The sequence below is a fragment of the Nycticebus coucang genome, chromosome 6 (assembly GCF_027406575.1).
Source record: "Nycticebus coucang isolate mNycCou1 chromosome 6, mNycCou1.pri, whole genome shotgun sequence".
In the NCBI taxonomy this organism is placed as follows: Eukaryota; Metazoa; Chordata; class Mammalia; order Primates; family Lorisidae; genus Nycticebus; species Nycticebus coucang.
Genome location: NC_069785.1, coordinates 74,295,944 through 74,321,167, shown reverse-complemented (window position 1 = coordinate 74,321,167; position 25,224 = coordinate 74,295,944). Strand labels below are relative to the sequence as shown.

The 25,224-nt window shown below is 43.2% G+C and overlaps 1 protein-coding gene across 2 annotated transcripts in view; it reads right to left on the bottom strand.

Annotated features, from left to right (window-relative positions):
- The window catches only part of THSD4 (thrombospondin type 1 domain containing 4), a 640,675-nt gene that overhangs the window by 345,972 nt on the left and 269,479 nt on the right, over positions 1-25,224 (bottom strand). For both annotated transcript variants that reach the window (XM_053594803.1, XM_053594804.1), the window contains exon 7: positions 808-944. In XM_053594803.1, coding sequence (XP_053450778.1) covers positions 808-944 — 137 coding nt within the window. The remainder of the gene's footprint in view (positions 1-807; positions 945-25,224) is intronic.

Below are 25,224 nucleotides of genomic sequence, written 5' to 3'. Positions count from 1 at the left end.
ATAGCCAAAGAGCTTGTCCGTTGATGAAAATCAGTCTTACCAGCTACCGAGTGTTAATTAATACAGAATCTTAGTCTGAGCTCTAGATTCATTTACCTGGTAAATCTTAGCTCCACTAATACACATTGAGATTAAAGGAAGGTAGGACTCCAGACCCAGATTAATGCGGCTATGGACTTTGTGTCATTTCATCTAAAATGCCTATTTTTAACCAAATGGCGCTTTCTGTCAATGTCGAGCATCCCACAGGGATTGTCTCCGGTCCAGAATGTTTGCAGAACGTTGGGTGGGGAGTTCCTGGAACTGACTTCAGAAGCCCAAGGAGGTTGAAAACTCTTCCTGTTTAAAGTACAACTTCTGCTATAAAAGGCACTGAACAACTTTCCTTTGGAAGCCTGCCCCATCTGGGGGGAGCAAGATAAAATGTACTTTCGCCTTAAATGCCACCATCACGACGCCAACTGCTTTCAAGGCTGAACCAGAAGTGCCCTTTCCATAACTTCCACTTCATAGGCAAGGAAGAAGCCCTGGGTCCAACCAGGAAAAACTGTACTGTCCCTGTGATGCATGTGGCCTGAACATAAATCAGTTACTGAGATGACAGAGTGGGACACGGAGACACCCAAAGATCGCCAGCACAGGCAGGCTGACCAGCAATGCCACCCTAGCTAGCTCCCCTCTGTTGGAGCTCTTGGCACAGGGACATCATGTGCGCTGTGGGGAGGTAGCTGCTCATTCCCTACAGAGCAATGGAGTCATCAGTCACCCCAGGAATCCACCTGGATGCTCCCGTCTAGGGGCACTTACCTTGCACTGCCCAGACACACAGATGGCTGTGCCGTTCTGGTCACAGGGGGTCCCATCAATGACCTTCTCAGCTTGCCGGACATAGAAGCGGTAACCCATGGCCTGGCAGTTCAACTCACATTTGCGATTGCCTTTTACTATCAAAAAAAAAAAAAAAACAAGATCAGCTACGAGCACTAGAGTCTCTACAAAATCAATTAACACCTTTTTCCCCTCTATTTTTGTTGAGATAAAATTCACATAACACAAAATTAACCATTTAAAACCAAAGTGTATGATTCAGTAGCTTTTAGTACATTCAGAAGGTAATATGTACAATCATTACCACTATATAATTCCAAAACATTTCCATCACCTCAAAAAGAAGCCCTGCTCCTGGTGGCTATTATTCCAATTCCTCACTGTCCCCACCAATCTACTTTCTGTCTCTATGGATTCACCTCTTCTGAGCATGTCATAATCACATACTTTTTAAAACTGCATGAAAGTTATTGAATCTCTTTGTATTTGATGGTAGACAAATGAGACAGCATCTTGATTTACTTGCATATAGTAGATTCAATGCCGAGTGAATATCATAAAGGCATCCTCAAAGAACCGTGTTACACAAATAACAGATTCTACTTTAGATGTCCTCCCATGATTTGCCTTGTCATAATTATATTTCACATATCAGCAATCACAATGAACACACAATTTTTATGTTCTGTCTTTTTAACTTAAAATCTATACAATTACGTCATCTTCATGTCCTTTTAAGTGGCTGTAATTCCCTGGAATAATTCCTTCATTATGAAATGTTTAAATGGTTCTCTACCACCTTGGGTTAAAGTCCAAAGTCCTGACCAAGCAAAGGACAAAACATCTTTCAAGAGTTGAACCCCGCCTACCTTTATGGTTTTGTTTCCTAACATTCTTGCTTAAATCCACATTCTACTTCCCTTGACTAGCCACTGCTTAACTGTTCCTCACTTGGCTGGCACCCATCTCACGTCTGGAAGCCCTCTATGGATCCTGACCCCACCTATGCACCCACCTCATCACAGTCAAGTTCACCTCTTGTGCTACAGATTTCAGAAAACACAGAATGTGTCTGTCTTACTCACTTTTGTATTCCCCAGTACCCAGCCCAGCACTTGGCACATAGCAAATCCTAAATGAACCCCTGAGACATAAAAGGAAGGATGGATAAATGAATATTGGCTCTCTGCCTTCCTCTTCCCTGCCCCCACCAGGTATATCCCACAGTCTCTGTGAACTTCTATCACTTCACACAGAGCCTGGCATGCAGCAGGTGCTAAGTAAATGCTAAACTAATTACTTCTACAAAGAATATCTTCAGAGCAATTTAGTTGCTTCCAAAATAACAATGAGAAAATTTCCAGGCAAGATACATTTCCATATCCAAAAGAGACAGACAAACCAAGTGCACACTGATTTTTTTTTTTTTAACAACTGTTTTTGGAGACAAAACTAATGCAATACTCAGCCACAGACAGCATAGTCCAGGGTCATGTCTTTGTCTAAAAATCAGATTACCAGATTGGATAATACTGACTTTTTCCTACACAGCACAATACATCATATTTTCCCCAGTGTGGCTGCCTGACTGTCATAGCAATAAACCTGCTATTCCAAAGCCATGGAAAACAGCTAACAGGAAATAACATGGATCCTCTGGGACCAGATGGTTCAGGGAAGACTGAATTGCCTAGTACTCTGAATTCTATCCTAGAAGTCAAGAGACCAGATACTTACTCTGGCTGCCCAAAAGATGTACTCGGTGGTCTTAGAATAAATAAAAGAATACCAAGAAAAGAAGCACCTTTGGCAATTATCCCAAACCAAATCAGTTAATAGATTTGAAGAAACCCAACAGGCCTAAGAAAAGAGGTCTGACAAGTTAGAGGCGAAACTCAGTACCTACAATTTGCTTTCTCATTTCATCTATCAAGACCCTGCTCCCTCTCTCCCCAGCTCCTCACTTTCTGAAGGAGGGGAACTGCCCAGGTGCTTTGCATTTTAAGTAATTGGAGTGTCTGGGAAAGGCAGCCTCACATGGGACAAGGATTTTGGGTTCTCACTGTTTTTGGCTTCCTCTCAACTACCTCAATCCTTTCAGATACTATCTTTTGCAGCCATAATTTTATTTTTCAGTATATTTGCAACCATACTACAGAAAACCATTCTGCACAAAAAAAGATCCCAACCATGAGACAATTATGGCAGAATTCCAAATAACCCCAGGAAAATAATGGCTTTCTTTTCCTCCCACCAGCAGCCAAACTAGACCCTAGTCTGACTAATCCTCTGCCCATGTGGCTCAGACGGTGTTCCTGCCTTCTCAGATTTGCAACAAGCAGGTAACAGAAACCTGAGAGCAAGCGACTCCCTAACAAAAACTGCCCAGAATCCTGATGCCTTGGAAAATACTTCCCTTAGCACTGCTCATAAAATTAGGTGAGTGACTGCGTCTCTAGGCCCTGCCTAGACTCCCTAACTCTTGTTTTGTCTCTTGAATAAGATTACAATTCTGATGCCAGGAGAACTCTTCTCTGGGTAAATGTCATGTTTTATCAGTGCAGAGAAATGGGGAGAACAGGACCCCCACAAGCAACGAGATAAGAGCAAACAGGCAGAGCTTCTCTTCTGTTCTTCTCTCTCTCGTTTCTCTCCCTCTTTGTCCTCATCTGCTCCTAAATGTCACCCCAGCCCCCAAGGGAACACTTCACTACCCTCACACTAGAAGCAGTGGTTCTCAGAGTGGACCCGGGATGAACAGCACCAGTATTACCCAAGAGCTTGCTGAAAATGCAAATTCTTAGGGTCCAGCTCAGACCTGCTGGATCAGAAACTCTAGGCCCAGGACACAGTCAAGTTTGGAAACCATTGCTCTAAGAAAAATCAGAGCAGAATTGGGAACAGCTGACTGTTCTTATTTTGAATCAAAGATGTTTAAACCCCATGCCTAATCAGAAACAACAATACTATGTATAACCCCAAGTATTAGTCCTCTCGTAAGTTAAAAATAGGCTATGACCAGGTATTGGGAGCCCATGTTTTTTTTTTAAATACCCGTCTGATCATGAAAATATACTGGAAAGTATAGATTACTTGAAATAAAGCAACTAACAGCTAAAGGGTTTACCCTCAAACACAAGTTGAAGATTTAAATCACTCATTGAACTCTGTTCCTTTGGAAAACCCTTGATACTCTTACTTTTACTACTGGTAAGAGATTTTTAAAAATTAATAAACTCAAAATGGCAAAGAAAATAAAAATAGAGTTAATGGTTACAAAATTTTGGAACCAGAAAGCAGAAGAACCCAGGGTAATGACTTCGCAAAGCCAAGAAACCTTATCCTAAGCAGCGTAAAAGCAACAAACCCAGCACTGCAGAGTCTCCAAAGGTAACTCTGGAAGTAGAGAAAGCAGGCCTCACGTCAGAAAAACTGTCCGTAAGGGTGTGTAAGAAGTAGTCAGAGGTTCCACTTTTCAGATCTGTGGTTGTCGGGGGCTGAAGAGAGGGGATGACAAGGGGTGACTGCTAATGGGTAGGAGCTTTCTTCTCAGGATGCTAAAAATGTTCTGCAATTACAGCGATGACAATCACACAACTCTCCGAGAATTCCAAAAAGAACAAGATGACATTTATGATAGATGAATTTTATCTCAATAAAGCTGTCATTTTTTTTTTTAAAGGAGAAGCCCAAGCAGTTAGTTTCCCAGATCCCCAGAAAAGTCATCAAATAAATAACTCAAGAAAATTTCTGTTTCCAGATTGAAGGAATCCATCAAAAGCCCAGGCTAGTGGTGTCAAGGGTAGTAGTTGAGTCTGCCCTCCTCGCAATTCATCAGTTAGCCCGTTACTATTTCACGGATACAAACAGAAGACAGAAGACTCCCGGATTAGAGACAAAGAACATTATTACTCATGCAAGGGCAAGCAGCACAAACATGAGCGTATTGTGTCCATTCTGTTCTCCTGGACTGTAGGTCCCACAGGGCATCGTGTAGGGGCCCACTAGGGCCATACAAACAGTGGTTTTGTGCTGCAGCTGAGGAACACTCAGCTTGAGAGCCCACTGCTTTCACTGGAAACGATAAGCAACCCCACTCTTTGTCCTGGATGGAGACTTGTCTCACCCCTTGAGGTGAGGACAACTGTGAGAAATAATCACCACAAACACAATGCTGAGAAATAGCCTGATTTTAGGGTGGTCAGGGCCTTGCATTCTTGGCATACTCCACAAGACCTGCAAGAGCACAGGAGACCCATGGAGACGTGTCTCTCAATAGACAGGTAAACCCACAGCAAGGGCACATTGCTGGGGAATTTCAAGACACTTGGGACAAAGAAAAGATCTTAATAACACAAGTTTCCAGAGTAGAAACAAAACAGTAATGGATTTCTCAACAACTTTGAAAGCTGAACAATCACTGAGCAATACCTTATGATTTTTGTAGAAAAATAATTTCCAAATTAGAATTCTGTATCTAGTCAAATTATCAGTCCTTAGGAAAAAATAAACTCTTGCCTAATTTACCTCTCACACGCCCTTCCTGGAGAACGTATTCCACCATGAGACAGGAGTAAACATGAAAGTAGAAGGTATGGGGTCCAGGAGAGAGAAGATCTAACCCAAGAAGGAAGAAAAGTGAAGTCTCGGGACTAGGATGAAAGGCAATCTCAACAGGACAGGTGTTCACCAGGGAAATCCTGGAGCAGGTCAGAGGTTTCCAGGGAGATTTTGTCAAGAAGATGGAACGGATGGACTATCCAATAAACTTAAGATATTGAGATTTTTTAAGATATTGAAAGAAGACATATATAATTTAGAAGAGCTTGGGGTGGGATTACTGTGAAGTACGTAGAAAAGTATGGGCGGCGCCTGTGGCTCAAAGGAGTAGGGCGCCGGCCCCATATACCAGAGGTGGCAGGTTCAAACCCAGCCCTGGCCAAAAAAAAAAAAAAGAAAAGAAAAGTAGGCAAACTGAAAACAAAAAAGGAACTTATTTATTAACAAGAGAGAAAGAAAGAACTTCAGGAAAGGACAAATAATCACAGTATGCACAGTGGACGCTGCAGAATGATGCCCAGATAGTCTACCCCCGCCCCCAGCCATGCCAGTAGGAGTTAGTTCACAGCAGTCTCTTTCTGGAGCTTGCTCTCAGCTGCCTCCCCCAACGTCAAGCCTCCTCTCCAGTAACAGCCCCTTCTAATGACTGGTCTGTGTGGTACAAGGGCCCATCTGGTCCCTTGCAGCTCAGAGCTCCCTATAGGACCAGCTGAGGCCTTTGTGTGACTGCATCACAGTCCAACTTCACCCTCCGTCCAGCCCTGCCTCCCACATCTCTCACAGGCACTGTGCCCCAGTGAACACCAGTCAGGCACAAATCCCGGCCACTGGGTCTGTGTCCTGGAAATCTGACCTCAGGCGGTTTATCACATGGCTCTGCTGTGAACAGTGTGTGCACAGTCACAGTAAGGTAAGCCATGGTTATTAATCTAACCCAAATTAGAACGTAATTATATTGAGAGGGTGTGGGAGGGGAAGCGGGAGAGGAGGAGAATAGGCGACAGAGTCTTCCCCTGCATTAGAAAAATTTTAAACTATGAAAATCCAGAAGTAACAATGTAAGCATTATTTAAAGATATGAAGGTCAATAAAAGAACATCTAAACTAGTTGGGGAGTAAGAACTATTAAGGAATGGACAAACTTTATTTTTTATTTTAATTTCAGGTTAATGTGAGGGTACAAACAACTAGGTTACAAAGTTTGCATTTGTTAGGTAGCAGTCCTCTTGTCCTTGTGTCCCACACCCACGAGATGTGCCCTGTACCCTTACATTGTGCCCATTAGGTGGGAGCGCACCCATCCCCCTCCCTCTTCCCCTTCCTTCCATCCCCCTCCCCCCCAACTGGAACTGAATTGAGTTTTTCTCTTATGTGGGCATGTATTAGTTTGTCTACTGGCTTCATATTGGTATCGAGTACATTGGATACTTGCTTCCCCATTCTTGTGATAATTTACTAAAAACAATGTGTTTCAACTCCATCCAAGTTATTACAAAGGATATAAAGTCTCCATCTTTTTTACGGCTGAATAGCATTCCATAGTATACATATACCACAGGCTCGTTAATCCAGGGAATGGTTAAACTTTTAGAACTATTTGACTTTATAAAATATATACATGCATGACTTGGAATAAAAAATAAACAATTAATTTTTTTAATGTAGAAAATAACCCCAACAATTCCCGTTAGAAACAGAACCCTTCCGCAGAGTTACTATCAGTGGGAGGTCCACCTTTTCCATCTCTATTTCTATTGAACTTAACACAAAACGGAAAACTCTTTGCTGCCCTTTCAGGAACTCTGCATATTTAGGAGAGAAAATGTTGCTTTCTGGGAGAACAACACACTGCTGAGGTACTGATGTTCTAGACTTCAGGGGGCTTTGCTAACTACACAGGTTTTACTCACGTTTGTGAGCAAGAGGGAGGCTTTCAGACAATGGAAGGGGCTAAAAACGTAGAAAGAGAAGAGGTTTAAGCTTTCCCCACCATTATACAGTCTTCCACCCTCGTGTAAGTGGGGAGAAAATTTCAGGTGAGAAAAGAGAAATTATGTGTCTGAACACACAAAGCTATTCCTGGAGAATAGGGAACGTATGTGCTTCATTTCAGAGCCACTCAAACTTCACAAGTTCACTCCAAGTCTAGCTTCAAAGCCCTCATTTCGCAGGCTCAAGTTCTATTTTCTTTCTTTCTTTCTTTTTTTTTTTTTTTGTAAAAGATAAGATACTTCTGTTCTGTTCAAGAAAAGCAGCCTAGTAAACTCAGCTCATAAAACCTGGACGGGGCCAGGTGCTCACCCAACACACGCTGATGAGTGAAGTGTAAATGAATTAGAAACAAGTGGATGCAGTGTCTTAAGTGTGTCTGCAGGAGTTAAGTAATGTGCAGTGTTTGCCTAAAGCAAAGCAAGGGACGAGGAGTTTGCAGCATTCGGTGTGGTGAGTAACCGGGAAGCAGCCAGAGCTGGGCTGAGCTGGGCTGGGCTGGTCCTCTGCTGACCGCACTATCTCTGTGATATTCTATTCCTCCTGTTTATGACAGAGGCTTTGCCTGCTCTTGGATTCAAAATTCTGGACCAGACCCAGATGATTACTATTTAAAATGCTGGGTTGGGCTGGTCCTCTGCTGACTATTCCTCCTGTTTATGACGAGGATTCAAAATTCTGGACCAGACTCAGATGATTACTATTTAAAATGCTTTCCCCCCCAGACTGCATTTTCCAGGACAAAGTTATGGAAAATAAGATGATGGGAATGCTTCTAGGAGCCCAGACTCTTCTCTGGAATTAGAATATTCTTCTGAAAAAGTCAGAAGAGACGAAGGGTACGACTGTCTAATACTTAGCTTTTCCTGTCCTAAAAAGGAAACTGTTGCGGGAACATTCCATCATTAAAGCTTAAATGCATAAACATGCAGCTTATCAACTCCCAAACCTTCCATCCCACATTCGTAATTTAAACTTCAGAGGTTCACACACAGTGGCCTACTGAATCTTACTTAACCGACTATCTTCACAGACGTAGGTATCTGGATTAGAAACAGAAAACAAAAATGTATTTTTGAACCCTGAAAAAAGTCACTGGCTCAGTGTTCCATCAATGTTAAATTCCTAATAGCAGGTGTAAAGGTCATTGGAAATCAAGAAGGGGGAAGGGGAAGAGGTGTAAAAACTTGCCTGTCGGGTACAATGAACACTAGTCAGACGATGGGCACGTTAAAAGCCATGACTTCGGCATTCTAAAAGGTATCCATACAAAAGAGATCCCCTTAATATTTTGATATAAAAAAATTTCTCTTAGCATGGTTCACATTTAAACACAGTTCTAACTGTCTAAGTTAGTGGTTCTCAAACTTCAGCATACATCAGAATCACCTGGAGGTCTTGTGAAAACACAGATTAAAGGACCCCACCCCTGGGGGTTCTGATTCAATAAGTCTGGCCTGGAGCCTGAGAATCTGCATTTCTAACAAGTGGCCCACACTTTGAGAACCACTGCTCTAACTGACATAAGGATAGAGAAGGGACACCTCACAGGCAACCAGGCCCCTCACTACTTGATAGAATGATGCTCGGCTACCTGGAGATCACAATTCTATACCTGCAAGTCAGCCAGTACAGACTGCAGCCATCAGGAGGCCTTGCAAGGAGGAAGCTCCCTTCTGAGTTGTTTGCTGTAGTCTCTGATGCGCGGAAAGCAGAGGGGGAGACAGGAACTTCTCTTTCCTTTCTATCTGCATTTGGGTTTAACTGCCCAACCTAGTCCTTCTTTTTACAGTTTTTATATGTGCACTAGTGAGCACCTACTGTATCCCAGGCTTTTTATATAAATGAACTCAGCCAATCCTCACCTGTAGAGGATGAGAACGCTGAGGCTCACGCAGACTTGGTGACTTGCTCATGACCACAGGGTTGGTAAGTGGTAGAGCTTGTGGTAAGCAGGTCTGTGTGACTCCAATGTCCTTTGGAACACTGCCACCCCTCCCCACCACGACCCCATGACAGTATCCAAAGCTACTCTAAACAGAGCTTCCCCCCACCATGCTGTGCTGACAGTGGGTCACAGCATGACAGCACTGGGTGCGCTCCCCTACCCGAAGTCACCTGCTGCTTAGATTCCTTGGTTACCTGGGGACTTTCTGTTTCCTCCAGTGTAGACAGCTAAAGAAGCCTGTTCCTGTGCCTCACTCTCATGGCCCCAGAAAATGGCCTCAGTTTCTGTTCTGGATTTTAGACGCCGCATCTCTGTCCTAGCCTATTCCCATCAGTTTCATGACATCTGTGCAGAACTGGATGGGTCTGTCCCAGCGTTGGACATGGGAGCGGGTTGTAAACCTCTTCCTCTGTTCCCTCCGTACTCCCCCCATGGCCGCCTTCTTTCAGTCCATGCTGGTGGGTGCCAGGGCCTCTGCTGGGTTGCCAACCACTAACACACATTTCCTGTACAACCCAATTTTCTCAAGGACAGGACACATTTCTGTCAGTGGCAGTAAACATATTCTAGAAATCTCTTTCACCTCCTATGACCCACTCTGCCATCAGGATCATCCCCTGCCCATTCACTCCTCCTACCACACTCCAGCCCTGGTCTTCATCAGCCTGTGCCTAAGGGGCTACACGTTCTCCCAGCCTGTCTCCCTGACTCCAGGCTCCTTGCTCTAGCCCCATTTTTCTGGCTCAAGCTATATTATCCCCAAGAACTGTTACAGCTCTAAACTCCTCCCTACCCCCAGCACCCCCCCAAATGCCCACTGTTCCTTCTCCACCACTATGGTCTTGCACAGGTGGTCCCCTGGCTAGCATGCCTTACATCCTGCTCTCTGCCTAAATCAATTCTACCCGACCTTCCCTACACTACATAGACCATCACACCCGGAAAGAAACTGTCACCCAATCCTCTCATTTTACATAGTAGAAAACTGAGCTCAAGGAGTGAAAAGACTTGCCTAGAGTCACACTGCTTGTCAATGACCTCACTGGACTTAAACTACTGCAGAGAGACCTCCTAAATTAATAATGCCAATTCCTAACGTGGCTAGGGTGCCTGTACTATACCAAGTGCTGTGTGAGATACTGCACGCGTATTACTCCATACTATCCTTACAACTCAGCATTAGATATTATTATTACTCCATTTTACAGATGAGGAACCCAAGGCTTAGAGAAGTTGAGTAACCTGCTAAAAACCACACCTCTAGAAAGTGGTGAAGCCAGCAGGAGTGAAATCCAGGTCTGACAAGGCTTTTACCTCAGTGCCCTATTGAACTCTTTTTTTTTTTTTTTTGGCCAGGGCTGGGTTTGAACTCGCCACCTCCGGCATATGGGACCGGCACCCTACTCCTTGAGCCACAGGCGCCGCCCAACCCTACTGAACTCTTAATTCTTTCATCTGAGTATGGGTTATCTCTGTGTGTAGGAGCTCACCTCCTCAAGGTCAAGGGCAGTGTCTGGCATGGTGCCACATGTGGACCAATGCTCATTCATTCACCCAACAAACATTTATGGGCACCTGTTGTATGCCAGGCACCAGACCAGGATCTAGGGATAAGGAAGTTACTAAGACATTCATTCATTCATGAATTCATTCACTCAGTTAATACTTATTGAGAGGCCCCCTTATTCCAGATACTATATAAGTGCTGAGGAAACAGTAAGAAAAAGACAAGAGGTCCTTGATCTCTTGCAACTGTAATCTCATGGGCAAGACAGGTGTGAAATCACCAATCCCACAAATTTCACAAATGGATGTGACAGTGTAAGTGTGAAGGATGGGGAGGCATTTACTGTGCGCAGGGGAGTAGCAGGGAGGAGCATTCCAGGCAGAGGTAAGCTGAGAGGCCAGGCCCATGACCCACTCAAGATGCTGAGAGACCGCCTCCAGGTGAGGTCCCGGAGGCAGCCCAGTGGGCCACGTCCCACAGGACCATTCATTGCATGAACACGCTTATCTGGAGTCCTGGGCAGTACCACGGCTCCCATCCTGCTCACTTTGCCAGAGAAGGACAGGAAACAGCAGTGGCTTCCCACTGGTAAAAAGTTCCTAGACGCGTAGTTTCATGGGAATTGGCTAAGCCAGCTTTGGCCACATTACCCGATCTTATTCCAAAATGTTTTCTTTTTCTCTTATGTCTCTGTAAATCTAAAGCTGGAAAAAGTGACTGAAAACAAACGCCATTATGCAAAAAATAAATAAATAAACCAAAACAAAAAACAACCATGCTGTTCAGCACACTTCAAGCTGTGTGACATGTAGTGTTGCATCTTACAGATGCTGTATTTAATGAAAAGGACAAGTTTGAAAGGGTTTCTGTCAGCAGAAAGCCAGTTGGGCCAACTGTGCGGAAAGCAGCGTGACAGCTTCGATGGAAGCAGGAGGCCATAACCAGTTTTTTATGGCTTGGGAAATTATATAACTACCTGAGAGGATTTATACATTAAAATACAGAATATATGCACATTCTCCAGGAAAATGAGGTGGCTGAGGTTTTCTTGTCAAGAACTGAGGCTGTCAAGAGTGCTGGGAAGGAAGTCCAGGAAGGGAAATCTGGAACAAACAGCCGTGTAAAGTAAAGATCTCGGGGGCAGAGGAAACAGTGATACCTCTGCGGGGAGGACAACTGGACTGCCCAGCTCCTGCTGTTGCCTTCTTAGTTACACGTGTGTATATGTACATTTGTGTGTGTGCACATGCTCCTGTGTGTGTATCTGTATTACGCTTGTATTATGTATACACCTGTATCTATGGTCTCCATGTGTGGGTGCATGAATGTGTGTGTATGTTTGCTGATTTATGTGTATATGTGCTTATGTGTATACGTGAACGTACACGTGTATGTGTGTCAGTACCAAGGGAAAGCAATCAACAGTGATAAGAACGCAATATGGGGCAGTTCATCCATGCATGAAAATGTAGGCAGACACAGCAAACCCCCACGCCTGAGATCCAGGCACGGGTTCCAACGAAGACACTCTCTCTCTTCTAAACACTGAAGAGCAGACATGGGGGATACTGGAAAAGGAAGGTTTCAGCAGGAAGACTTCTGATGGCTTCAGAAAAAGAATGTGTTGGTATGATATCTCAGAATTCAGGAACAAAATCTTCAGTGAAGCCTATCTCACACCATCGCAACTTTCGACTGCAGGAACCAAGAAGTTGGGAATTGTCTGTGCTCCCCCACCCCCCACCCCCGGAGTCCTTGGGAACTATCTGTCCTTAGTACAGGCTTTGTGCCTGGGGGGTGGGGGTGGGGTCAGCAGAGCTCACCAGGAATTTCTTGACTCAATGCCCTTTACCATCTTCACAGAATGTTCCTTAGTGGGGTCTGCTGCTTCACAGAATGTTCCTTAGTTAGCTCCCCCTTTTGGAGTTCAATAAAACCCACTAGGCTGGGCACGGTGGCTGGTGCCTATAATCCTAGCACTTTGGGAGGCTGAAGTGGGAGGATCGCTTGAGGCCAGGAGTTCAAGGCCAGCCTGGACAACATAATGAGACCCTATCTTAACAAAAAATTAAAAAAAAAATAGCCAGGCATGGTGGCAGGTGGTAGTCCCAGCTACTCCGAAGGCTGAGGCAGGAGGATCACTTGAGGCCAAGAGTTTGCTGTGAGCTATGATTGGGCCACTGCACTCTAGCTTGGGCAACAGAGCAAGATCCCATCTCAAAAATAAATAAAAACAAAAACAAAGAAAAACCACTAAGGAGTGACTTCCATCACGACTTTCCTCACACCTACCCTTCCCTATGTTCAGAATATCTACCTGAACCTGAACCCTAAGATGAGCTTCAAGGCCATTGCCCCCTACAGCTGAGCCTGAAACTCACTACTCAAATGTTCTCACTCTTCTGGAAACACAGCATGGGTATTCTCACCACAGGCTCTGTTTTTCCTGTTCATCTCTCTAGAAGGTCCTTGATATTCCAAACTGCCTTCACAAACGCTACTTTCAGCTTTGAGCTCCAGACCTATAACTCCTGAAAACCCTCTCATCCTGTCATTTGTTTAACAAATATCTGCCTAATGGTGAGTAGAAGGAGCTGCAGATGTCAAAGAGACTGATCCTAATTTTATTAAATATACAGAAATGTACATAACAGTATAAATTACAAATTGTGAAAGCAAAGACTCCCAGGACAGAAAAAGGACTTAGTGTAGACTCGCAGAGCTCCTCAAACGTTTTAAACAGGGGGCCAGTTCACTGTCCCTCAGACCATTGGAGGGCTGGACTATAGTTAAAAAACAAACAAACAAACAAACAAAAAAACTATGAACAAATTCCTATGCACACTGCACCTATCTTATTTTGAAGTAAAAAAACAAAACAGGAACAAATACAATCACACCGCCTCATGTGGCCTGCGGGCCGTAGTTTGAGGACCCCTGAGGGTATCTAAAAAGGTTTTACTGAGGAAGTGACTTTTGAACTGAAATCTGAAGGGTGAGTAGGAGTTTGCTCTGTGAGGGGCAGGGTCGGGAGGAAGACTTCCCAAGCAATAGTGCCAGCCTGGGCAAAGGCTCTGTGGCAGGAGGCGTGGAGAGAAGGCCAGTGTGGCTGGACAGCAGGGTGTAAGGTGACCCCGAGACGAAGCCCATTTCATGTGCCTGGTTTGCACCATCTCTCTGGATTAGGGCTGCCAGACAAAATGCAGGATGCTCAGATAAATATTTTAGATGTACAACATACATTTCATGAGACACGCTCATACTAAATACTTACAGCAACAAATTATTCATCCTATATCGGATATTCACATGTAAGCAGCACCCAGTTAAAATGGGTAGCTTTATTTGCTAGCAACCTGACTCTGGACACAACCAAAGGGTGTATTTTTCTACATAACTCAATTGTATCCTTCATTACAGTGAGTCTTCATTTCTAGCTGGCTTGATATTATTTCATCTCAGTGATTATCGCCTCGATCAGAGAACCTAACAGCAAGAAGAGTCCTTATAGAAATTAGCTAGTCTGACCGTCTAACTTCACAGATGAGAGAGGAGGCTCGGGAAGGCCCCTGGAGCTGGTAAAGGTCACAGACAGAGACTCCACTGGGGCTTCTCTCGTGCCTCCCTGCTGAGCCCAGGACAGCACCGAGCACATTAAAAAACAGCTTAATCAATTGCTGGATTGAATTAACAATCTCATTTATATGCCTCTGTACACAGGGGGATGAACAGATACAATCCCAGACACTCAGGAGCTTTCAAAACAAAATAAACAGTAAGCCAGACAGAGTAGGGGCCGTTTGCACACATACAGATACAAAGGACCTGAATACGGGGCTGCTTCTACCAGCTAGACTCTGTAAGAGCCTGGGAACCAAGGCTCATCTTCTTGGTGGCTGGGGGAGTTTATTCCTGCAGGAAGGCCCATGGGATTTACATGGCAAATATGGAAAGTGATCATTTTTACCTTACGGTGGAAACCGTGACCCTGAAGGGTCTCACTAGCCAGACTCATTCATCCCATTCAGCCCCCAGCTATCTGCTAAGAGCCTCTTTCAAGCCCTCTCTGTAGGCAGAACACGTTCTGTCTAAATATGCACAACCACTGGGAGAAAAAGGCAGGGGAAGGCCCCTCTACCACTATTTACCAAGTGAATGCAGCCCTCTCCATTCAGCTTGGACTGAATGCCAGGGGTAATCCCTCCTAAGTAAGCTTGGCTTTCATTCCTTCATGGGACTTTAAAGGACGTCGATCCATTCCAATCACAATCAAATGCGAGCATTTCACTTCCCCAAAGACAAACAAGGGTCTGGACAAATGAGTATTTTGTGGCGTTCCCTTGTGGCGGCATGAAAAGGGGATTCAGCAGTCCCGGCCCCCTCTCCAAGGAAGCAGAGGGAAGGATGTTCTCGTCATGGCCACACAAAGCGTGGCATGAGCTCATCGTGCCAGAACCTAATTGAAACCTCAGGCTGAAACAGTATTTTGTGGTATTTGGGGGAAAGGATGGGCAAAGACAAAAAGGAAAAAAAAGGATGTGTACAGAAGAGGCATGAAAATCAGACAGCTTCTTGACCGTGGGACAATTTGGATGGTGGCCATTGAGTTAAACGAGGCCCAGCCTTGCTCTCGAGAGCAAGGGACCCAAACCGTTTTGCAGAACCAGCTGCTGCCAGCATTATGACCTCACAGCCAAGGCCAGGAGGGTCCATTAGGACCTTCCAAATACAACTGTATTCTAAGAAATGCAGCAGGAAAAACGCTGGTTAGATACTAAGGCCCTGGCTAGCATTCAAAAGTCTACTGAAAGGCACAAAGGTAAAAGAGAAAGAGGATGGTCTTTGCTGCTCTGAATCTGAGTTCCACCACTTACTAAGCGTGTGCCTGTTATTGGACAAATTAAACCTATGAACCTTGCTTTTCTTATCTATCAAAATGGGTGAAACAAAGGCTTGTCTGAGAATCAAATAAGAGAATGCTTGTAAAAGCACACGCACTCAGTAACTGTTAACTTCCTTTCTTCTCCCCTGAAACTAGATGCCCAGGGAAGTGGTGGAATGTCTGCGTTTGGAAGCTTTATAAGAATTACAGACATGGAAATACCCAAGTGTATTGAAACGTGGCAACCCTGGGCAGAAAAAGCTGGGCTAGGTGGTAGTCACTGGTAGTCTCAAAGCTTTAATGACAGTATTCTGGATATTAGGCTATCATCAGAGCCCTTCTGAGCTGCCTGTTCTTTGAATTTTCTCTGATGATTGTAGAAGCACGTGCAAGTTAAAATACACCTAGAGGAAGGGCAGGGAGAATGGCTCCACTGCTTTCTGGCTGTGCTTCAGGGCTCCAGGCACTCAGTAGCCAAACCTTGGGAACTCCACTCAGGGTCTCATTATTCGATTTTCTTCCTCTTTATGGTTCCTACAAATAGCCACCTATAAATTTTATTTTGTTACTGGGTCTGTGTAGAGAGACAGTTTTAATTTTCCTTCTCCTAAGAGTCTCCCGTGTTCTGAAAGGCCATAGTCTCCTGCAATTCAGTTATTGGCTACTGACAAGCACAAGTCCAGCAGGGGGACTCACGCCGGGTGTGGTGGCTCACGCCTGTAATCGCAGCACTTGGGAAGCTAAGGTGGGTGGATTGCTTGAGCTCACGAATACGAGACCAGCCTGAGCAAGAGTGAGACCCTGTCTCTTAAAAATAGCCAGGCATTGTGGTGGGCGCCTATAGTCCCAGCTACTTGGGAGGCTGAGGCAAAAGACTCACATAAGCCCAAGAGTTGGAGGTTGCTGTGAGCTGTGATGCCACGGCACTCTACCCAGGATGACAAAATAAGAACTCTGTCTCAAAAGTAAATAAAATAAAATAGGGACTCATTATTCTTTTCCTTCAGCACATGTTCCCACCAACAAACACACTCAGCCTCAGAGAACAAGCTGGGACTAAGGACTGAGATACTTGGAATCATCACACACACACACATACACACACACACATCCCCACTGTACATAACCATGGCCAGTAAACCTTTGTGAAATTATTTGTTTTACCCTAGACTTAGTTCCCTGTTTCACCTTGACTATATAGCTAATGCCTTGCTCTCCTTTGGATAGACTGAGCCAACCGTAATTACCCAAAAACCTTGGAAGCCCAGGAAAAGAGCATTCTTTTTGAATGCCCAATACATTTGATGTGAAACGATGTGGTATTTCTGAATGGGTAATCTCAGTTATAACCTACTCCCCTTCCAACTGTACTACGTAGATTAAGATCCAAGAAAAATTGCTGGGTAACTCAATACGGCAAACTACTTCTCAGGACAGAGCTCTGACAGATAGGCAAGTACAAGTTTAGATCAAGGGCATTCAAGGTCTTTTACTGTGGGTTCAATGTGCTGGAGAATAGAAGAATATGACCAAGGAGACATGGGGAGATACAAGATCAGAAATTAGATTTAACTTTTGTAGTCTTATTTGAAGTTAAACTTTCCACAGCTTGTCTATGCAATCCAGAAATTTTCGGCTAGTTCTACCCTCTAAGTCCTCTTTAATTCCCTCGTGCTTTCCTTATCCAGTTAAAGCCCCACAAAGAGTTCACCAAAACCAAGTAATTTCATGAAAATCAAATTAGATAAACAGAGGAAATGTAATATAAGCTCTCTTAAGCTTTTGGCCTTGGATTCTATTGGGTCCATTCTGTTTAGTCTTTGATACTGTTTGGCTTTTGATAATAGGTATAGAAAGGCAAATGTTAGCATTTCTTTATTTATATCTGTTTATCAGGACTGAGATACTTAGAATAAACACACACACACACATCCCCACTGTACATAACCATGGCCAGTAAACCTTTGTGAAATTGTTTAATTGTTTTTTTACGTTGTTCATTCTGTTTTATGATTTCACCCCCCAAAACTGAACCAACACCACCTATTGATTAAGATGGCTACTATTTTATAAAAGACAGAAAATAACAAATGTTAGCAAGGATGGGGAGAAATTGGAATCCATGTGCACTATGGGTGGGAATGTAAAATACTACAGCAATATGAAAAAGGGGGCAGTTTCTCAAAAAATTAAAAACAGAATTACCAAATGATCCAGGAATTGCATTTCTGAGTTTATACCCCAAAGAACTGAAAGCAGGGTCTTGAAGGCGTATTTAGATACCCAGTTGGGGGCTTCCTCCTTTTGGCTACTGGGAATGATGTTGCATGATCTTTAGAGCAACTTCATCCTCAGCAGCCACAGGGTGGAGGCTGCCTCGTCAGTGTCCTTCTACAGATGAACGGGTCAACAACATGTGCTACTAACATACAGTGGAATATGGTTCTGGCTTGAAAATGAAAGGAGATTCTGACCCAAGCTACAACACAGATGAACCTTGAAGAAATTAAGCTGAATGAAATAAGGCAGTCACAAAAAGACAAAGAGCGTGTGACCCCCCTTATATGAGGTGCCTAGAGTAATCAAGTTCACAGAGACACAAGGTAGACTAATAGTTGCCAGGGGCTAAAGGAGGAGGGAAATGGGAGTTATTACAGTGGGCATGTAGTTTCAGTTTGGGAAGATGAGGAATTCTGGATATTGGCTGCACGACAACTTCAACGTACTTAACACTATCGTGCACTTAAAAATGGTTAAGATGGCAAATTTTATGTTATGTTTATCTTACCATAATTGTTTTTTAAAAGGAACCAGTGTGCCAGGGTCCATGTGAATACCCCAAACCCCGCCCCTTCCCCATACACACACATTGTCGAGAAATCAAATCAATACTCTAATGAAACGAGTAACTGGAATTAGTGGTCAAATTCGAGTCACTGAGGTGATCTCCTACCAGACTCCTCTGCCCCACGGGGTTTTTGCCTTCTGGTCTACTCTTCCCATCTTCCATTTAGAAAGAGCTGAACAACAATAATAACAACCTTTCAGAAAGGAACACGTTCTGGTAGATGGGAAAATCCGCCGTCCTTTGGAAATGACGATGACATTACTGACCTGAAACCAATAAAGCGTGCATGAGGGTTGCTGTGTTCCCATTGCTGGGTTCTCCTGCTGTAACGTGTCTGGCACATGTGGGTACGCACCACACAGGTTCAGTGAGCAAATTAATGAATCACCTAAAAGGCTAAGGGGAATGAACCAAGCAGCTATGTGGCAAAAATTTAAGAAACTCTCAAGAGTGTTAAAAACGTAAACTGACTGCCTCTCTCTGGACAGATTCAAGGGATGATTTATGTGAAATGAGGTAAAGTAAGTTCTTGTTAAAGTCTCAGGTTTTACTGAGAATGTGTGACATCCTGAGCGTAGTTCTGATTTGTGTTCTGCGTATGTGTGTAAACCACAAAAGCAGTTAACTGTTGATGGCCAAATAACAAATGCCTCTGCCTCTCCCAGGAGAGATGAAATAGCTCTGGGTTGAGGGAAAAAAACAGGAGATCAAAAGGAGATCCAGACATCCCTGGCTGGCAGGCAGCAAGAGGTCCCCTGGCCAAGGGAGGGTAACCTTTGCTTGAACCTAGAGGAATTTAGAAAAGGGATACTGGGCTCAGAAAAAATCTGTAAGATGCTTCTCCTAACTGTGCTGACCAGGATTCTGAGCCACATGCCTGAGATTCCCTGACCAGACCAAAGTATTTACTTACTCCTAAGCCCTTGTTGTATATACTTAACAAGAAAGATTCTTCCTCTCTTATTTCCCTCGCTCTTTTCTTTTTTCTTCCTTCCCTTCTTTCTTTTTCCTTTTTTCACTCTCTTTCTTTCACTTTGGCTCATGTTTTCTCCTCCCTCCTTCCCTTTCTTCCTCCCTCCCTGCCTCTCTCCCTCCCTTTTCCCTTCCTTGTCTCCGTCCTACAATAGCACATAAAGCAAGTTCCAGATGAAAGTGGTATCTTCATACAAGTGGTACAATACTTTTGCAAAAGCAAGGCAGATATCAGGAATATAATTCAACCCACTGACCCATTCATCCTCCTCCTGGAATTTATTCTAAATTGAAAATCTAAAAGGGCATATATCTGTTTTCCTGAAAAGGTACCTGAATGAATTTGAGTTCTTTTGTTTATAATTATTAGGAAAAAGACTCTAGGGACGAAAGTCAAGTTATAAAAGATCAATCCCTTTAAACCTAAGGCCATGCTGTCTATATCTGATCCCTATATAAACCCTGATTCTTAGGTACCATTTAGTTTGGAAAGAAATCACCAAACCACAGCATCCCGTGCAGATCTGAAAATGTTTCCCTAACACCTGAGATCACCCAGGCAACACTGTCTGTCAAAAATAGCCCTTTCTCTAGGCCTTCACACGGTTTTAAAAAATGCTAATGAATGTTAGCAATTAGCCTCAAGTATAGGCTATTCAATTCTTCTAACATTTGATAAAAGCATCCAGCTCAAAGTCCTCAGAAGCCTCAAACAAAACGCAGGAAGCAGTGAAAACAACTTGACCCAAGGCCCAGGGCTGCAAGGGAATCTCTGGAGACCAAGAAAAAAAACGAAAAGACAACAAAAACAACAACAAAAAACCCCTGAAACCCTGACTCCTAAAGTAGCAATTACTGTAATGCAAATGCATGTTGATTAGAAGTGCACAGAATCCTTTTCTGCCTGTGATTTCCAAACATAAAGCTTAGAAAACACAATTTTTGCCAATTTCTCCCAAAACAAAGAAACAACTGGCTAGTTCAGAAGGTTAGTTTTTTAAATGATGACTACATTTTGTTTCCACCATTTAAAAAGCTAACCTTGTGAAATAGGAACCTAGGTAACAAAGTTTCTTGTAAAAAGTGTCATTTATTTAAAGCTTGGAAGTCTACATATTGTAGGGGTCCTCTCTGTGTCCCTCCTAAGACACACACCACCCTGTTCTGGAAAGTGGAGCTGGGTCCACCTGTCAAACTTCTCTTTCACGTGGTAACATCTCCATCTGCTGGAAAGTTAAATGTCTGCATTAAAGGCAAATAATGTTAGTTTAGGCTCCTATATACATAAGTCGAATTCACATTTCTATTCTCCCTTTCATGCGTGTCGCTAATTTATTAAATTTTTCCCTCCCCTTTCCCCTTTTTTCTGAGGCCCCTCATGGTCCTCGTCCGTCTGGTGTTCGCAGGACTGTCCCCCACCCCCTCTGGCTCTCCTTCTGGGGTTTAGGGTTTAGGCAGCTGCACATCTGCCTTCCCCAGTAAGTGTACATTCTTAGGTTACTTCAGCAACCCTTGGCTGAATCTGGGAATTGTTTACCTGGAGGTCAGAGGTTTCTGTCCTCCTTGGGCGGCATTCCTTTGAACCACGATCTTAGCTATTCACAGCATGAACTCCTTCATTAGGCCAGGCAAACTGTTAAATAACTGCCAGTTTGGGTTTTGATTTCTAAAGTAAATACACTCACAAACATTTGGGCCCCAAGGACAAGGCTGTGTTTGCCACTCTCGATTCTAGTGTTTCCAAAGGTTTTGCTTTTCAGTTTGTTGGCATTTATTCAAGGTCCATCACACACCTACTTGGTAAACAGCCCCAGGACATCCTCCATGGAGACAACGGGGACCACTCCTCACAAACAGCAAGATTGCTTCTCTGTCATTTCTGTTTCTTCCTAAGCTCAGCATCACAAAAGCGTCCCTTTCTCCTTCTTTCTTTGGAATTTTGCCTCTCCTCTGCCATTCCTTTCTTTAAAGTGAACTAATGTGCACCTCCAGTGATAAATTGCTTCCTGGTGTTGAACTCACAGGATGAACTTCACTAGCTTTCTGGGCCTCCAATCTCTCTCTGTGCAGTGAGGAGGATGAGATGTTCTCCGAAATCCTTTCTCCTTATGAAGGTGTTAAATCAAACTCAGTTTGGCCCGAGAAAGCTTCTGTACTTGTATACTCCAGTCCTTACATAATTGTAACCTAACTCAGAAGGTAAATCTAACTTAGGAATTTGCCTTCATAGCTACTGGGGCTCAGAAACAATATTCTGAACTGAAGGCCCCAGAAGCAGCCTCAGAAACAACTTTTTTTTCTGACCCTCTCCTGCCCTCTGTAAGACTAGCCATAGAAACTAGAATCCCTCTTACCCAAGATGAGTCAGAGAAAGCAGATCCCCTTCTCTCAAAGCCAGCCACCCTAAAAGTATTCTGTGTATAAATAGGCCATCAGAAATTATCTGACCTACCCTGTTTGACTGTAGGTCATAAGACCCCCCATTCCAGACAGAGCCCTACCCCACACCCAGAAGGAAGGAATGCTTTTCAGAGAGGCCAAGAAGAATCTAGACAGACAGGCCTTGCTGGGTTTCCCCACTGAGTCTATTATTAGATCATACCCTTTCTGTCCACTCACGTTTCTCCACTGCTATCTATGCATTGTTGAACCTAAGCATAAAAATGGATGACTTCTGGGTGGCACCTGTGGCTCAAAGGAGTAGGGCGCCAGCCCCATATGCCGGAAGTAGTGGGTTCAAACCCAGCCCCAGCCAAAAACTGCAAAAAAAAAAAAAAAGATGACTTCCTCGTATCTTTGAGTCTTCATTCTAAAGCTTCCCATGTATCATGTTAAATAAATTTGTGCCTTTTCACCAATGAATCAGCCTTTTGCAAGTTGATTTTTTAGCAAACCTTCAGAGGGCCAAAGAGAATTTCTCTTTACCCCTACATGATAAATAGCTAAGTGTCAGCCAATCATAGCAGCTGAGTGTCAGTCGGTCACAGGTGGCCAACTATGCACACTAGGTTCAAATAAGGCAAACGTGGAGGTTTAACCAGTCCTGCTGTCTCTGTACCTCACTTCCCTTACTGTATCCATTAAATGTTATCCAGTCATGTGGCAGCCCCAAAGTGTTTCTGAACCTGTTCTTGTTCTGAGTGCTACCCAGCTAGCGAATCATTCTTTGCTCAATTAAACTCTTAAATTTCATGGGTCTGAATTTTTTCTTTTAAGAGATTAGTGTCAGAAGTGGGACTGGAAGTCAGATGCTAGAGACCCCCAGGAACACCAGGTGACCAGGTGAGGTACCCCCAGAGCCCAAGGTGCTCACTGCTTTCTCATTGGTAACTGGAGGTCAGAGGTATCTTTTACTCTTGTTGGGTTCCACAGACTTGTGTCTAGATCTCTCCGAGTTTGTTTGAGTAACTTTTTATCTGGATTAGGTTCAGAAGTTGTTACAGAAATAGAACTGCATCCAGGATTGAACTCAATCCTGTAATTAACTGGATTGAGTCCAGTTAAAGGACTCAGATGTCTGATAGGATCAGATGGAATTTGGCAGTAAATGGCAATTACTGAAGGGCTCTCAGAAACTTGCAGGAATTTTGTGCTCTATCCTCTTTGTTTCTTTTTCTTGTGTGCTTAGGTAGGGAAAAATCATTGGCTAAGTGGGTTTGAGAGGATCTTAAAGCCAAAACCAAGATTCAACGTAAGAGAATCCTTCATTTCTGAGAACCTGAATATCTTACCTTCTTGTTGTATACACCCACCTGTACATATGTAAGTATTCAGCCCCAGGAAGCAGCAAATGCTTATAAAAATGGGGAAATCTTACTAAAGATAATTGCGTGGAATATACCAAATAAATAATAATGCAGTTGAAGAAGTCCATTTTAAAATGTGGGCTCCCCAATGGATGTGTAATTGATGTGCAGAAGTTCCTAAAAAGATTTCCAAAAACGTTACTGTCTTTTTGAAAAGACTGTACAAAAGCCTGCATGGTGGCTCATGCTTGCAATCCCAGCACTTTTGGAGACCAAAAGTGAGTGAATCACTTGAGTTCAGAAGTTCAAGTCCTGGGCAATAGTGAGACCCTATCTTCTCCCAAAGTTAAAAATTAGCCAAGCATGGGGGCATGCACCTATAGTCCCAGAAACTCAGGAGGCAGAAGCAGGAGGATCACTGGAGCCCAGGAGTTTGAGGCTGCAGTGAGCTATGATGACACCACTGCACTTTAGCCTATTCGAGCTGGGTAAGAGAGGGATACCTTGTCTCAAAACCAGAAACCAACCAACCAACCAACAAAAACAAACCAAAAAAAGACTCTTTACAAAAGACAAATGAAAAGCTTAACCAAAATAATTGATAAGAAAAATTATATCTAACTTTATTTTAAAATAACCTTAAAAAAAAATAACCCTATAGGTAAAAAGAAAGCTAACTAAAGTGTTTATAAAAGGTAGACCTTCAGGTGAAGGAGGCTTTCTTCTTTTTCAGAGCTATTCAAGCTGAGTTCAGGCATAGAGAATGCTTTCTTTGCCCTATTTATTAATGGGCCCTGCTCTGAACAGACTAAGTTCAGCTAACAAATAGAAGTGTGTTAGTTCTTTTTGTTTGTTAGTTGAAAAGACCACCTACTGAACGAAATCAGTCTCTAAAATGTGATGATCATCCCTTGGTACTCATGGGGGATTTGTTCCAGAAGCTCCTGGAGATATAAAATCTGGAGATACTTGAGTTCCCTATAAGCAATTGCATATTATATAACCTATGCATATCCTTTAAATCATCTCTAGATAACTTATAGTGCCTAATACAATACTATTTTGAGATTTTTGGATCCATAGATATAGATATAGTTAAACGTATCCATAATCCAAAGGTGCTTTGTCTTCAAGGAGGTTCGTGGAAAAGATGGCAAGAATTCTGAAAATACAGGTTTTTGATAAACTTAAGATCATACCACTGGACTAGGTAAGAATGTCCAGAACTTTTATGAAGAAACTGATCAGTCAACCCAACATCAAGCAGAACAAAATTAAGTAAATACAAGGAAAATCCTTTTGCAAATGTTGACGCTACATCAGCCAATACTGAAATTAAGATATGCAATTTTAATGGACACCAGAAGATTGATCCAAGTCAAATTTACCTATAATAATCTATTTATTAAAGAGTGCTATGCACCTGAATTAAAGAGATATAATTTGTATTTAAAAGGATGTAAATTCAATGTTAAGCATAGACAGACTCGGGGAGGGCCCAGACAATCACCTGGTCTTTCCCGAGTCCTTGAAGCTTCCATTATTAAAAGTTCTACACTCTACTTCATCATGAAGTATACAAAATGATACAAATTATGGAAAAATATTGGTATGGTGACCATTTTAAAATTGCTAAAATCATTTACAAGCAATGTTTGATCATCAAACTCAGAATTTCAGGAAGACAATCAAAACTTCAGTTGGTACCTGAAGGCCACTTGAACATTTACAGAAGGACTTCTTCATTCATTGCCTCAATGGGGTGTCACTATGTTCTTATAATAATCTGTGTTCGCTGATTGCATAGAAGATTTCCCCACAGGAAAGTCATTATTATGACAGTAGTTAAAAGATGGTTCAAAATTGTGTTTCCTTACGGGGGATTCCTGGAGAAATCTCTAATGATAGGGGTACTCATTTCACTAAACAAGTTGTTAAAGAGTT